Raw genomic sequence first — 14,707 nt, forward strand, 5'->3', positions numbered from 1 at the left:
ATATGTAACAAACCTGCACGTTATGCACATGTACCCTAGAACTTAAAGTATAATAATAAAAAAAAAAAAGGTCTCTATTTTAAATATTTTATTGCTTAAGTAATGGTACCAATTACTATTCTCACCAACAATTTTTTATTGTACCTGTTTTATATCCCCATTGTCAGTTCTGGTTGTGCTCATTTTTTTAAGCCTTTGCTAATTTTATAAATGAAAATTAACATCAAAATTATAGCATACATTTCTTTGACTATCAGGAATGATGAACATTTTCCCACATTTTTGTTCCCATGTATTTTCTGGGGACTGTTTATTCTGATCTTTTGTGTAACAGATATTCCAATTTTTGCCATCCGCCCCCTGAAAAGATCTCCATGTTTAAGACCAGTGGGGCACTCTTCTATCCTTATCTTCTCTGCAACATTCTCCTTAGAAGACCACTCCATCCTTCTTGAGAAAGTGATAGTGAAACCATGCACCTAAGTTTCCTCCCACTTCTGAGGATCCTTTCTCAGTTTCTTTTCTAGCACTTTCTCCTCCACTTGACCATTAAATACAGGAGCTCCTTAGGGCTAATTTCTAGGTCTCCTTCTCTTTTTCCTGTATTCTATCTCTCAGTGATCTCATCCAATCTTCTGATTTCAAATAGTATTTATATTCTATAAACTTGCAATATGCATCTCTCACTCATACTTCTCTAATTTCCAGATATATAAAAATTTCGGCCAGGCACAGTGAGTGGCTCACGCCTATAATCCCAGCACTTTGTGAGGCTGTGGCAGGAGCATTGCTAGAGATCAGGAGTTTGAAACCAGCCCAGGCAACACAGGGAAACCACATCTCCACTTAAAAAAAAAAAAGAATTAGCCAAGCATTATGGTGTTCACCTGTGGTTCCAACTACTCAGAAGGCTAAGACGGGAGGGCTTGAGCCCAGTAGGTCAAGGCTGTAGTGAGCTATGATCAGGCCACTGCACTCCAGCATGGCTGAAACAGCAAGATGCTATCTCAAAAAACAAAAATTTTAAATTTAACACATTTAAAGAATTAAAAATAAAAATTCCTATTTGAGTTTTTACTTGGGTATCTCACAAGACTCTCAAACGTTAAAAGTCTAAAACTCAAATGTAATTTCTAGATTTTCCCTCTAAAATCCATTCCCTTCCCAAATCTTGAACACTTCAGCAAATAAACTATCAAACAGTTGTTCCAGCTAGAAAGCCAGGAGTCATCCTTGGTCTGGTCCTCCCTGGTCTGGTCCTTCCCTTTTCCTCTTGCCTTTCACTTTCCCACCACTATTTTTAGAATGTCCATTCAAGTAAGAAATGTGAAGTTTCAAGTTCACTCACTTTTCCTCATCTCCACAAACATACCCTTAGCCCAGAGCATACTCATCTCCTGTCTGGATAGACTACAAGTAACCTCCTACCACTTCTGCTGCTCCTCTCCAGTCCACTCTCCATGTAACCAGAGAACATCTTTCACACATGTCAATCAGGGAACTTCACTCTCTGGCTTAAAACCTTTCAACAACTTCCCATTTCACTTAAAATTCAAACTCCTTACCATGATCTACAAGACCTGCACAATCTTATTCCTACTTACTCTAACCTCAACATTCTAGCCAACACCACCTCCTCTTAACTGCTAGGAACAAGGTACCTTATGCCTTAGAGGCTTAAGCACACGTCATTCTTTTCGTATGTCTTAAATGCCTTACTCTGCTCCTTAGAGCTTTCAAATTTCTGCTTATAATGTCATATTCTCAGGCAATCCTACCCTCATCCCTAACCACAATCCAAGTGGGTCCTTTCTGTAACACCTCTGAAGCACTTCATATATTGTGAATTGTATATTTGTCTTTGTCTACCTGCCTAAGCTATAAGATTCACAAAAGCTGGGGCAGAACATGGTGGTTCATGCCTATAATCCCAGCACTTTGAGGGGCAGAGGAGGGCAGATCACTTGAGGCTAGGAGTTCGAGACTAGCCTGGCCAACATGGTGAAACCTTGTATCTACTAAAAATACAAAAATTAGCCAGTCATGGTGGCGCATGCCTGTAGTCCCAGCTACCTGGAAGGCTGAGGAACAAGAATCGCTTGTACCTGAGAGGTGGAGGTTGCAGTGAGCCAAGATTGTGCAACTGCACTCCAGCCTGGGTGATACTCAGCCTGGGTGAGACTCTGTCTCAAAAAAAAAAAAAAAATTCAGAAAAGCAGAGACTGTTTTAATCACTACTACGTACTCAATACTTATATATGGGTAGCATTCAAATATCTAATAAATGAATGACTAAAACAGCTTTCCACCTATTTGCATGAGGTGAGGAATGGGAGACAGCAAGTATAGACTATGAAGAAGTTCAACTGTGCAGAAAATGAAAGTTACAGACCACAGGGAAGCTTTGGCTAAGGCTGAGTTTGCTTTTTAGATCAAAGAGACCTGAAAAATGTCTTTCCACAAGAGAAGGACAAGAAGAGGTTAAATGTAGGTGAGGGCTAAGGGAGGGGACATAACTGAAGGAAAAGGATGTGATAAAGTCAGAAGACAGAGGGTCCATAAACATAGATGGAGATACTAGCCTTTCTCAAGAAGGATGACATATCTTCCACAGACAGTGGAAGTAGGACGGTCAGGACAGAGCAGCACACACTTAATTAAGAGGAATGGTTATCTGAGGGCATTCCACCAATGTCTCTCCTCTCTGCTCCCAAAGGACTCTGTGCATACCTCCCTCACCACACTTAGCACATGACATGGACATTTTCTCATCACGTGTCTCTCTCTCCCACTATGTTGTCAACTACTTAATGCCACAATACAAGAAAGTTGTAAAGCAGGAGTGTCCAATTTTTTGGTTTCCCTGGGCCACATTAGAAAAACTGTCTTGGGTCACCCATAAAATACACTAACACTAACGATATCTGATGAGCTTAAAAAAAAAATCACAGCTGGGTGCAGAGGCTCATGAGGTCAGGAGATCGAGACCATCCTGGCTAACACAGTGAAACCCCGTCTCTACTAAAAATACAAAAAGTACAAAAAAATTAGCCGGGCGAGGTGGCAGGCACCTGTAGTCCCAGCTACTCGGGAGGATGAGGTAGGAGAATGGCATGAACCCGGGAGGTGGAGCTTGCAGTGAGCCGAGATCGCGCCACTGCATTCCAGCCTGGGCGACAGAGAGAGACTCAGTCTCAAAAAAAAAAAAAAAAAATTCACGCCCACAAAAAAATCTCGTTATATTTTAAGAAAGTTTATGAATTTGTGTTAGCTTGCATTCAAAGCTGTCCTAGGCTGCATGCGTCCATGAGCTGCAGGTTGGACAAGCTTGTTGTAAAGTAAATAAGCATATGCACACTGAAGCCATACTGCTTGCCTAAGCCTGACAAAGCCCCCACCATCAGCTTTAACATTTACTAGCTATCTTTGCTTGGCCAGTTACTGAACTGCACAGAAGTTCAATTTCCTCTGTAAAATGGGGCATTTCGGCCAGGCACAGTGGCTCACACGTGAAATCCCAGCACGTTGGGAGGTCGAGGCAGGCGGATCATTTGAGGTTAGGAGCTTGAAACCAGCCTGGCCAACATGGTGAAACCCTGTCTCTACTAAAAAAAGTACAAAAAACTAGCCGGGCAAGGTGGCGGGCGCCTGTAGTCCCAGCTACTCGGGAGGCTGAGGCAGGAGAATGGCGTGAACCCAGAAGACAGAGCTTGCAGTGAGCTGAGATCCGGCCACTGCACTCCAGCCTGGGCGACAGAGCAAGACTCCGTCTAAAAAAAAAAAAAAATTAGCCAGATGTGGTGGTGCGTGCCTGTAATCCCAGCTACTTGGGAGGCTGAGGCAGGAGAATCTCTTGAACCTGGGAGGCGGAGGTTATGGTGAGCTGAGATCGTGCCACTGCACTCCAGCCTGGGTGACAGAATGAGACTCTGTCTCAAAGAAAAAAAACAAAAACAAAAACAGGAGGGGTGGCATTCCCAGTTCTTACCTCACAGGACTGCTGTGAGGATGAAATGAGATCACCTGTGTAAGGTGCCTGACATACTGTCTGTCATCTATTCAGCACTCAATAAAAATTAGCTGTCATTGAACTGAAATAATAGCCTATCTGAGAAGTAGAAGGCAAGTTATTCTGCCAAGTGCGGTGGGTTAAGTAATGGGGTAGAAAACCCAAAATTGGTGGTTTTAAAATGATTGTCATGAAAAATGAGAGAAGGATAAAAATAAGTAAAATGATTGCTAAGCCATGCTGTGAGCCCATCTGATGTTTTTTAGCTGTGCTCAGAAGAGTGGTTAGAGAAGTGCCAAGGCAAAGAACTGCCAAGGCAAATAATTGGGTTGGAATTTAGGTAATAGGATGACACAAAAAGTGGGAAAGGAAGTTAAGGGGAAGGGATGAACTGTTCATTCCTTAAGAAATATATCTTATCTCCTATAGGCCATGCCCTGGATTATGAAATCTGTACTGGACAGTAAAGGAGGCAGAGACAGAAAAGCACTGATCAGTTGTAAGGAAAGGGAAGGATCAATAATCTAGAGATCTCAGGGAATTTGAGAAAGGGGCATAGTTGCTTATTTAAGGTTAAAAAAAAAATTTACAAAAATGGATTAAAAAAACAGTAAACATTTTATAACAGTGGTATCTCTAGAGGTAAAGGGGTTTGGCCCAATTTATACTTAAATAAATATTCCACTTTCCCATCATATATACTTTTTCATAATTCAAAATAAGAAAACTCATTACTAAATAGAAGAGCAAGAAAAAATGGAGTGGAAAAGATAACTTTTGGTCAGAAACACAAGATATCCCAAATTGTGGTATTAGCTGGAGCAACCCTGGCTGACTCACTGTTCTAAGTGGCTAGGCCTATTAGGTCTGTTCTTCCGAAAAATTATAATACCTATTTCCCCCCCCAACTTTCTACTTTGGTAATTTTCAATCCTACCAAAAAACTGAAAGGACAGTAAAATGAACACACATAGACAGTCTTGACCTAATTTCACCAATGTTAATATTTGTAGCGTTAGCCTTCTCCTTTCCCCACTCTGAAACAAAACAACAGGCTCTCTTTCACACATCACATTCAATTCTCCAGACATTGGCTTACACAGAACACACCCTGCCAATGGCTTGGCCATGCTCCAATTATATATGCAGCAGTGTCACAAGTGAGCTTTCCCCATTTCCCAAACACCTGTGTTGGATCATCTGTTTTTTTTTTTTTTTCCTTTTGAGACGGAGTCTTGCTGAGTTGCCCAGGCTAGAGTGCAGTGGCATGATCTTGGCTCACTGCAACCTATGTCTCCTGGGTTGAAGTGATTCTCCTGCCTCAGCCCCCCACTGCTCTGGGCATGCCTTTGAATTCCTAACCTTCAAATAAAAATTATCCCCTCTGTATTTTTATACCACACACACAGAGTTCCTTGGTTTAAGTACATTCATTATTCACTCTCAGTTTCCATCGTGTTCATTTTTGAACCATATGCTTCCATTTTCTCTGAATACATAGCACAGAAATTTAAAGTTGTTTTGCAGTTCTTGATTTGCAGTTATTTCTACAGTCATCTTCTAAATTGACTCTAGAAATGCCTAATCATTTCAAATTTTCACTCCTTCAGCCTAATTTCCATTTTGAATATAGCTATTATCTCTCCCATTTATGATTCATTCTTCACACTAGATTCATCTCACGTTACAGCACTAGCCAGGCAAGTCACACTATTAAGTTAATATTAACCTCATGTAGAGTGAGTATGATTTTGGGAAAAATAACCTGCAAAATCAGGGACTTGGAGGTAACAAAAAGGTGGAATATAACCTGAATATAATGGTTCAGAAATTCTGCCATAAGTCAATTTCTTTCGCTTTCTTTCCTTAGCTATAGTTTTCTCTAATCTCCATGAGGCTAATACTCTGCAGGGGGAGAGGAGAATCTCTTGCTTGGATCTATTCAAACTATGGAACAGATAGTTGAAAAAATGACTCTTCATGAAGTTGCTCCTCTTGACAAGGTACCCAAACTACCGTTCTTTTTAAATTTTTATTTATTTATTTATTTTTAGAGAGACGATCTCCCTCTATTGCCCAGCCTGGAGTCCCATGGTGTGTGATCACAGCCCAATGCAGCCTCAGACTCCTGGGCTCAAGCAATCTTTCCACATCCCAGTAGCTAGGACTATAGGCATGTGCCACTACACCCAGATAATTTAAAAATTTTTTTGTAGAGAAAGGGTCTTGCTATGTTGCCCAGGCTGGTCTCATTCTTCTGTGTAGTGTTTAGTGCATATTTTTGGTTTGGGACAAGTTTAGTCATCATAACAATTAAAGTAGTTTCTTTCAAATGCTTGTTTATATGAGGAAAACTTAAAAATTCTAAGTAACTTTAAGTAGTGGATACTGAACCTTGAAACAAAAACATACATATAGTAGAGGAAAAGGGCAAGAACAGAATAAAGATAAAATCTGAATGGATCATTTCTAATACCTTCAGCTATTTCAGAAAGAAAAGTCTGAGTGAGACAAAAGAGATGTCTACAGGGAAGAGACATGAGAAGAAATTTCATAACCCAGCCAGGATTACCTTACATCCCAGGACTAATGAGTTACAGAGTTTCTCTGAACTTTTAGAAAAATGGATTACTGGTATATAGTTGGATGTGCAGCTTTTCCTTTCATAGGTACTGGCAGGATATTTATGAATTTTTCAGAATTCCAAATTTACATGCAAGTTAAAGATTTTCAAGCACTTTTATGATAATTGAAACTAATCCATACTGAAACAGCTGCTGAATAAAAAAAATAAGATGAAACTTTGTATACTGATTAATCAAAATGCTGGAACCAGTTGCATTCTTGTGCAATTTCTTCAGAGTATACTTACTGCCATTCTTTGCTTTTCTCCACCACTGAGTACATCCATCCAATCCTGAACACTGTCCCAGCCTCCTTCACGTTCAAGGATATGACCCAACTGGACATTGTCTAAGTATTCCTTCAGTACCTTTCAGCAAAATGATTAAAGGGAAATCAAACTCAATATAAGCCAACATTCTTAATCTTGGTTTATTTTTTAAACTGGAATCACTATAATTCTATTGTCTGTACCACTTAAAAGATACATTTCAAAAAAGAATGTGGCACAAGGTAGCACTGAACCGTTCAGCTCCTATCTACACTAAACTTGACAAAATACGTCTAGTAGCTTAAAGAGAATAACACTATTGTACATAATAAAAGGGTGATGGCAATGAGAAAACAAACAATAGTGCAAAAGTTAAGATTAACCTCTTTTTAAGCCAAGGGATTATCATCTTACCTCAGCTTAGAAAATCATAATTAATGGCTTTGGAAGGCATTACAGATTAAGATAAACTACCTGGCATTTAAAATACTTAATTGATTAAAACAAACAATCTGAAATGTAGTATTTTCAGTGGATCTAGGATATAAACATTCCCTTACTAAGTCAGATATTCCCTTCCTTTTCTGATCTTCTCGTCCATCTGGATATATCACTTGGTCTCGAAGTGTTCCAAGGGTCATGTAAGGTCTCTGACAGTAGTAGAGCAAAAGTCATTAGAAGCAACATTAAAAAATACATTAACAAAAGGATCTTTAAATCAAAGATAACTCAAGCTAGGTCTTACTTGAGGAACATAAAATAACTTTCCTCTCTCGGGTTTAGTTAGACGTCCTCCAAAAAGAGGCCATAACTATTAAAAAAAGAGAGAAGGGAGAAGAACAATTGTAAAATTTACAAAGTGGTAGACAGTATGGCAAAATAAGACTGCAAAATTTTGAGCCCAACTTGTACTTACTTCACCAAGAACACGGAAAAGAGAACTTTTTCCGCAGCCATTAGGACCACAAACTAGAACATTAGCCCCAGATTGAACCTGGAAAAAAAAAAAAAATCAGTCTGTGAAGTAATTAAATCAAATTAACATATACTCAATGAGCATTTCCTTAGACTCAAGTATTAATAGCTCCTGGCTAATTATAAGCCTTCTATTTGTCTGTAAATGTAGCATTAGGTAGAGCAGTAAAGAGGTATTGTAAAGGGACCTTTTGTTTACTTCCAATTCTTACCATTACTTTTTTTTTTCACTTAAAAAATTATTATTGCTGAGTACAGTGGTTCACAGGAGGATCACTTGAAACCGGGAGTTTGAGACTAACCTGGGAAATAAAGTGAGACCCTCATCTCCACAAAAAATAAAAATAAAAAATCAGGCAGGTGTGATGGTGCACACCTGTAGTCCCAGCTACTCGGGAGGCTGAGGTGGGAGGATTGCTTGAGTCCAGCAGTTCAAGGATGCAGTGAGCTATGATGTCACCTAGGCTGACAGAACAAGACCACATCTATATACATGTATGTATAAATAAATACATAAATTGACTGATTGATATCATCAACTTAAGATAGAAGAACTAAAGTTTAAAAAACTGAGAATTCTTGAAAACAATAAATACATGTGTATACACAGTCTCTTTTAAAAAAAATGAAAACGTATTCTATGGACTGTTCTACAACTTGCTTTTATTATTTAACAATATATCACAGACATTCTTCCAGGTCAGTATATTCAGATTCCCCTATTCCTTTCCTTTAATGCCTCAAGCTTCTTCCTATGGGGGAACCCGCCCCTGATAATTCAACGTTATTTCACGTAGGTTCTTTTCTATTTCCCTAAGTGTTGACCGGTCTGAGAAATAAAGGGAAAGAGTACAAAAGAGAGAAATTTTAAAGCTGGGTATCCGGGGCAGACATCCCAAGTCGGCAGGTTCCATGATGCCTCCCAAGCCACAAAACCAGCAAGTTTTTATTAGTGATTTTCAAAAGTGGAGGGAGTGTATGAACAGGGTGTGGCTCACAGAGATCACAGACTTCACAAGGTAATAAAGCATCACAAGGCAAATGGAGGCAGGGCGAGATCACAGGAGCTGGGGAAAATTAAAATTGCTAATGAAGTTTCAGCAAGAATTGTCGTTGATAACATCTTATCAGGAGACAGGGTTTGAGAGCAGACAACTGGTCTGACCAAAATTTATTAGGCGGGAATTTCCTCATCCTAATAAGCCTAGGAGCGCTACGGGAGACCAGGGCTTATTTCATCCCTCATCTACAACTGTAAAAGACAGACATTCCCAGAGCGGCCATTTCAGAGACCTCCCCCTAGGAACGCATTCTCTTTCTCAGGGCTGTTTCTTGCTGAGAAAAAGAATTCAGCAATATTTCTCCTACTTGCTTTTGAAAGAAGAGAAATATGGCTTTGTTCTACCCGGATCTCAGGCAGCCTGACCTAATGGTTATCTCCCTTGTTCCCTGAACGTCGCTGTTATCCTGTTCTTTTTTCAAGGTGCCCAGATTTCATATTGTTTAAACAATTTGTGCAGTTAATGCAATCATCACAGGGTCCTGCGGCAACACACATTCTCAGTTTACAAAGATGATGGGGTTAAGAGATTAAAGACAGGTATAGGAAATCACAAGAGTATTGATTGGGGAAGTGATAAATGTCCATGAAATCTTCACAATTTATGTTCAGAGACTGCAGTAAAGACAGGCATTAAGAAATTATAAAAGTATTAATTTGGGGAACTAATAAATGTCCATGAAATCTTCACAATTTATGTTCTTCTGCCATGGCTTCAGCCGATCCCCTCCGTTCGAGGTCCCTGACTTCCCACAACATCTTCCATAGTAAGGATATACTATAACTTATTTAAACACTCCCCTTTGGTTAAATATTTAGGTCATCTGCATTTTGTTTTGCTCCTCTAGATAATATTGCAATGAGTGTACAAGTCAGCAAGTAAACTTATGCAATAGTAAGTAATGTTTCTGTAGATTCCATCCTTAGAAATTATAACTTTTATCAAAATATATGTACACTATAAATATTTACAAGTGGCACTAAATTATTCTGCAACAACATAAATGAGAAAATGTAAAGAGTAATTAAGTTCTAGGCTTATGATCTTAGAAGTATCTGTTCAACTCTGTAAAGAATCAGAAAATCTTAGTTATAATTCTAGCTTACAACATTAAACACCAATGCAACACAATAGGAAAGAAAATATCAGAGAGATATATGAATTACCCTAGCTGGTAACCTGCCTTTAACAAATCTGTTAAATTGGTGAGCCTTCTGTTCCTATTACTTAATTCAATGAATATTTATTGAATGCTCTCTGTCAGGCTCTGTTCTAGGCAAGTAGGCCACATTAGTGACCAAAAGAGACAAAAAACAAAAAACCAAAAACCTCTACCTTTACTGGTTTACATTCTAGTGGCAAGAGACATACAATAAAGAATACACATAATATACAAGTTGAATAGTGTATGAAAAAATAAGTAGTTTGGAGGAAAAAACAGATAAAGGGAACTTGGAAGTGGGTGAGAGAAGTTGCATTTTTAAGGTGGTCAGAGTAGACTTTATTGAAAATGACAACTGAGTAAAACTTTGAAAGAAGGGGTGAATTAGGATTTAACTAAAAGAAGATTGTTCTAGCCCCCACCTTTACCCATAAAAAGCTGGCACAGCCTGGCCAACATGGTAAAACCCTGTCTCTACCAAAAGTACAAAAATTAGTCAGATGCAGTGGCATGTGCCTGTAATCCCAGCTACTAAGGAGGCTGAGGCACGAGAACTGCTTGAACTTGGTAGGCAGAGGTTGCAGCGAGCTAAGATCGTGCCACTGTGCTCCAGCCTGGGTGACAGAGCAAGGCTCCATCTCAAAACAAAACAAAACAAACAAAATGCTGGTACAAAGGCACTGAAGCAGGAATGTAGCTGTCCTATTCAAAAAAAGGAAAAAAGAAAAAACAAAGCAGAAACAAGACTGATTTTACTGAGGAACGAACAGGAAAGAATAATAGTAGGAAATGAGATCGGAGAGGTATCAGGTAGGGGTAGGGTAGTGGCAAGCATTGAAAGGACATTGGCTTTTACTGTGACAAAACACAGAGCCATCAGCATTGTTCACAACAGCCAAAAGGTGGAAGCAAGGAAGCAACCCAAGAGGATGGATGGATAAACAAAATGTGCCCCCCACCCCCCGCCACACACACACACACACACACAATGAAATGGCATTCAATCTTTAAAATGAATGAAACTCTGACACATGCTACAATGTAGATGAACTTTGAGAACATTATGCTAAATGAAATAAACCAGCCACAAAAGGACAAATGCTGTAGGACTTCACTTACATGTGATCCCTAGAGCAGTCAAATTCATAGAGACAGAAAGAATGAGAGGTTACCAGGGGTTAGGGAGAGGAAGGAAGGAGAGTTATTGTTTAATGAGTACAGAGTTTCTATTTGGGATGATGGAAAAGTTCTGGAAATGGGTAGTGGTGGTGGCTGCATAACACTGTAAATGTACTTACTGACACTGCATCACACACTTAGAAATGGCTAAAAAGCCAAATTTTATGTTTATTTTTACATTTAAAAAACTTCTTAAAGAAAAAAGAATGAAGCAGCCTGACACATAGTTGATCTAAAAGAAAATAACAATTTACACACATCATTGTTAAAGAGTTGTTCTAAGTGACTTTTCCAAATGAATAAACATTTTTTCTGATAATTAAAGAATCATTTTGATAGACTTTTTAAATAATATAATTTCCTTATATAAAACTGAATATACTGAATGTTCCTCATAAATTAAGGTTATCATATAAAATAATCATACTCTACTGTAATGCCCTTAGAAGGTCCTAAATGTAATGCCTACAGCGCTGTAATGCCTACAGCGATGCCCTTAGAAGGTCCTAAAGTTCAGTGAGCTGGTAATTAAATGGTTCCCTGCTACTATGCTTTATTTCAGTAATGTTGGCCATATATACATTCTCCCCTCCCAACTGCTCTTTGTGGTTTACAATGGTATCAATATTCCTGCCTCCAATAATACCCTTCCACATTATTTGTTGCAATATGCCAGGAAACCCCAAAAACAGATTTGTAATGATGTATACAAATAACAACCAGACTTACTGAAATCCTGAGTTATTCTTTTATGTTCAAAATCAAGCCTGGCTAGCCTACTCAGCATTCACTTTTCTTTATTCCATGGCTTTTGGCGGTGTTAAACAAAATTTCCAATTACGATGTCAGCCATGATAAGCCAGGGATAATTTGTCTGTATTACAAGTTTATTAAGTACATATTTTTTGTGGGGTTAAATTAAGACTAAAAGCCAACAGTAACATTTACTGAAAATTACGTTCTTGACAGCATTGTATTATTGAGACTCTCAGAATGCTTTACTGGATCAACCAATGCTTTGAACCACCATATTTTTACCAATAAAAATATACTCCCAAATAATAGTCCTTGATAAATCCTACCTTCTATAAATTTATCATAACAAATCAAAAATTCTACACATAAATTTAAGTAAAAGAAAAATTATATAAAAATATGGTTTATGAAGACTGATTAGTTTCTTTAAACACTGTAAGTATGCCTTACTGAAAAGATAAAAATCTTAGTAAGTTACAAAGTACTTGTTTTTTGGAGACAGGGTCTCAGTCTGTAGCTGCGACTGGAGTACAGTGGTACGATCTCTGCTCACTGTGCAACCTCTGCCTCCCGGGCACAAGCGATCCTCCCACCTCAGTCGCCTGCGTAACCAGGACCAAAGGTGTGCACCACCACACCTGGCTACTTTTTTTTTTTTGTATTTTTCATAGAGACAGGGTTTTGCCAGGTTGCCCAGGCTGGTCTCAAACTCCTGAGTTCAAGCAATCCGCCCATCTCAGACAAAGTACTATTTTAATCCCCACAGGGTAACCTGCAAGCTGTTACCTCTTAGGTTCTCTCCAGTCTACATACCTCCCAGAATAATATCTAGACAGATAAATATGGCTGTACTGGGGAATTTCTAATGGAAAATGGTATAAAATCTCTTATTCCAAAGAAGTGTTTATTATTTGGTTACAAATGTAACCCAAAAGGCAAATGAATCATAAAATAGAAAACATTTATTTGAGAGGCCAAGTCTCAGTTTTATTATGCCTCTTTCCAAGAGAAAGTAATCTTTATTTTCAAGTAAGCCAGATGAGTAGAAAATAATTAGAGGTTGCAAAGAACTGAAGAATATTTGTTGACTATAGAAAGACTATGCTAAGAAAAACAATAAAAAGACATAATGAATGTGAGAAACCCAAGTCTACTTTAGAATACTTTAAGTCAGAAAGAGGTAAGAATTCATAACAGTGAACCAAAAAGACAGGAGTCAGAGAAACAGTTCCCAGGAGAGGAGAAAACAAGAATCACAGGATAGACACCAGGAAGTATGGAGCATGGTTATGAAGTAAAACACTCCAACAAGTAAGGACATAAGTGAGGACTTGAGACTTTCCAAATGAAATCCAAAAAACCGAAAAAATTAAGGACATTTTTAAGATTATAAAAATGAAATTATAGAAATGACAGAAGTCTATTAAAGCCAAACATAAGGGTTTTAAAAGAAAAGACTTTGAATTAAAAAAGAAAGTGACAGCTTTAGTGTAACATCATGACAAAAGATTATTATGGACCATAATCATGATCCATCTATTCTGTGTATCCCAACGCCCTTTCTCATTGTGCTTCAGTCATGTGTGTCCCTATATTGTTGGTATATTTTATCTCTGCATAAAGACAGAAGTGAGGGTAAGTAGGAGAAAGGGCCAAGAGGCATCCTTCAACAAAGTCTCACGTCCTTTTTATTCTTGGACAGTGGCAATAAAGGGGCTACTGGAAATCAAGGCTGGCTACCTACTTTGCCAAAGGAACATTCAAGTGACTGAAGTACCCAGAGCTACGTGAGAAAACACTTCTGCGATATGTGGAGCCAGTCGATATTTACCAAATACATTTACATTTTCTGTACTTCATCTTGTATTTCCTGGCTTTGGAATAAATATGATAATAATAGACTACTCGTTGTTGAATAAGTTCAAAGTACTTTGCATAACTAACAATTTTCATTTTTATAATTCATTGAAAAGAAAGTAGACATGTGCTTAATACAAATTACTAAGAGCAGAAAACTGAACACTTACTTAAGACTGTAACAAATTAAAAACAAGTCCAATAATCATACTCTTTATTTTATAAACTATCAGACAATATTCCTTCAAAGACAGCAGTAGGAAAAAAATCCCCACATAAAACACAAACTACAGACGGCCATGCACATAAGCATGTGGAGAGGAATTCCAGAGCTGTGCTGTCCAATACCACAGCCACTACTCACATGTGGCTATTTAATTTTAAATCATATTAATTAAATTAAAATTTAAATTCAGTTTTGCAGCTGTACTAGTCACATTTTACATGCTCAATATCTACACATGGCTATTTTACTGGACAGTGAAAGTATAGAGGATTTCCATCATCGCAGAAAGATCTACGGGAAAGTGTTCTAGAGAAATGGTGTCTAGAATGGGGAAGATAGCCTATGTGATAGGAATTTGTTACTAATTATGAAGATTTCTGGATCTGAACCATTCATAAAGCCACAACATAGAGAAAACCTAAATAGTAACCCTTAAATCTGCAAGTCTTACAAAATCATACAAAAACATTCAACTTTTGTCTTTTCTTTTTAATTTGGTCTGCCATATCCCATTTCATTAGCACAGTAGATTGAATCAACATCAGTATTTACTTGGCATGGGATTTTACTTGTTTTAGGTGAGTGTCTG

General features: G+C 38.2%; 1 protein-coding gene across 1 annotated transcript in view; it reads right to left on the minus strand.

The window, feature by feature from the left end:
- The window catches only part of ABCD3 (ATP binding cassette subfamily D member 3), a 98,203-nt gene that overhangs the window by 9,055 nt on the left and 74,441 nt on the right, over positions 1 to 14,707 (minus strand). Inside the window, exons 17-20 of the mRNA XM_023231042.3 lie at positions 7,819 to 7,896; positions 7,648 to 7,713; positions 7,463 to 7,552; positions 6,882 to 7,001 (exon numbers count right to left, since the gene is read on the minus strand). Of these exons, the coding sequence (XP_023086810.1) occupies positions 6,882 to 7,001; positions 7,463 to 7,552; positions 7,648 to 7,713; positions 7,819 to 7,896 (354 nt within the window). The remainder of the gene's footprint in view (positions 1 to 6,881; positions 7,002 to 7,462; positions 7,553 to 7,647; positions 7,714 to 7,818; positions 7,897 to 14,707) is intronic.

Source organism: Piliocolobus tephrosceles, chromosome 1 (assembly GCF_002776525.5).
Source record: "Piliocolobus tephrosceles isolate RC106 chromosome 1, ASM277652v3, whole genome shotgun sequence".
NCBI classification, from domain to species: domain Eukaryota; kingdom Metazoa; phylum Chordata; class Mammalia; order Primates; family Cercopithecidae; genus Piliocolobus; species Piliocolobus tephrosceles.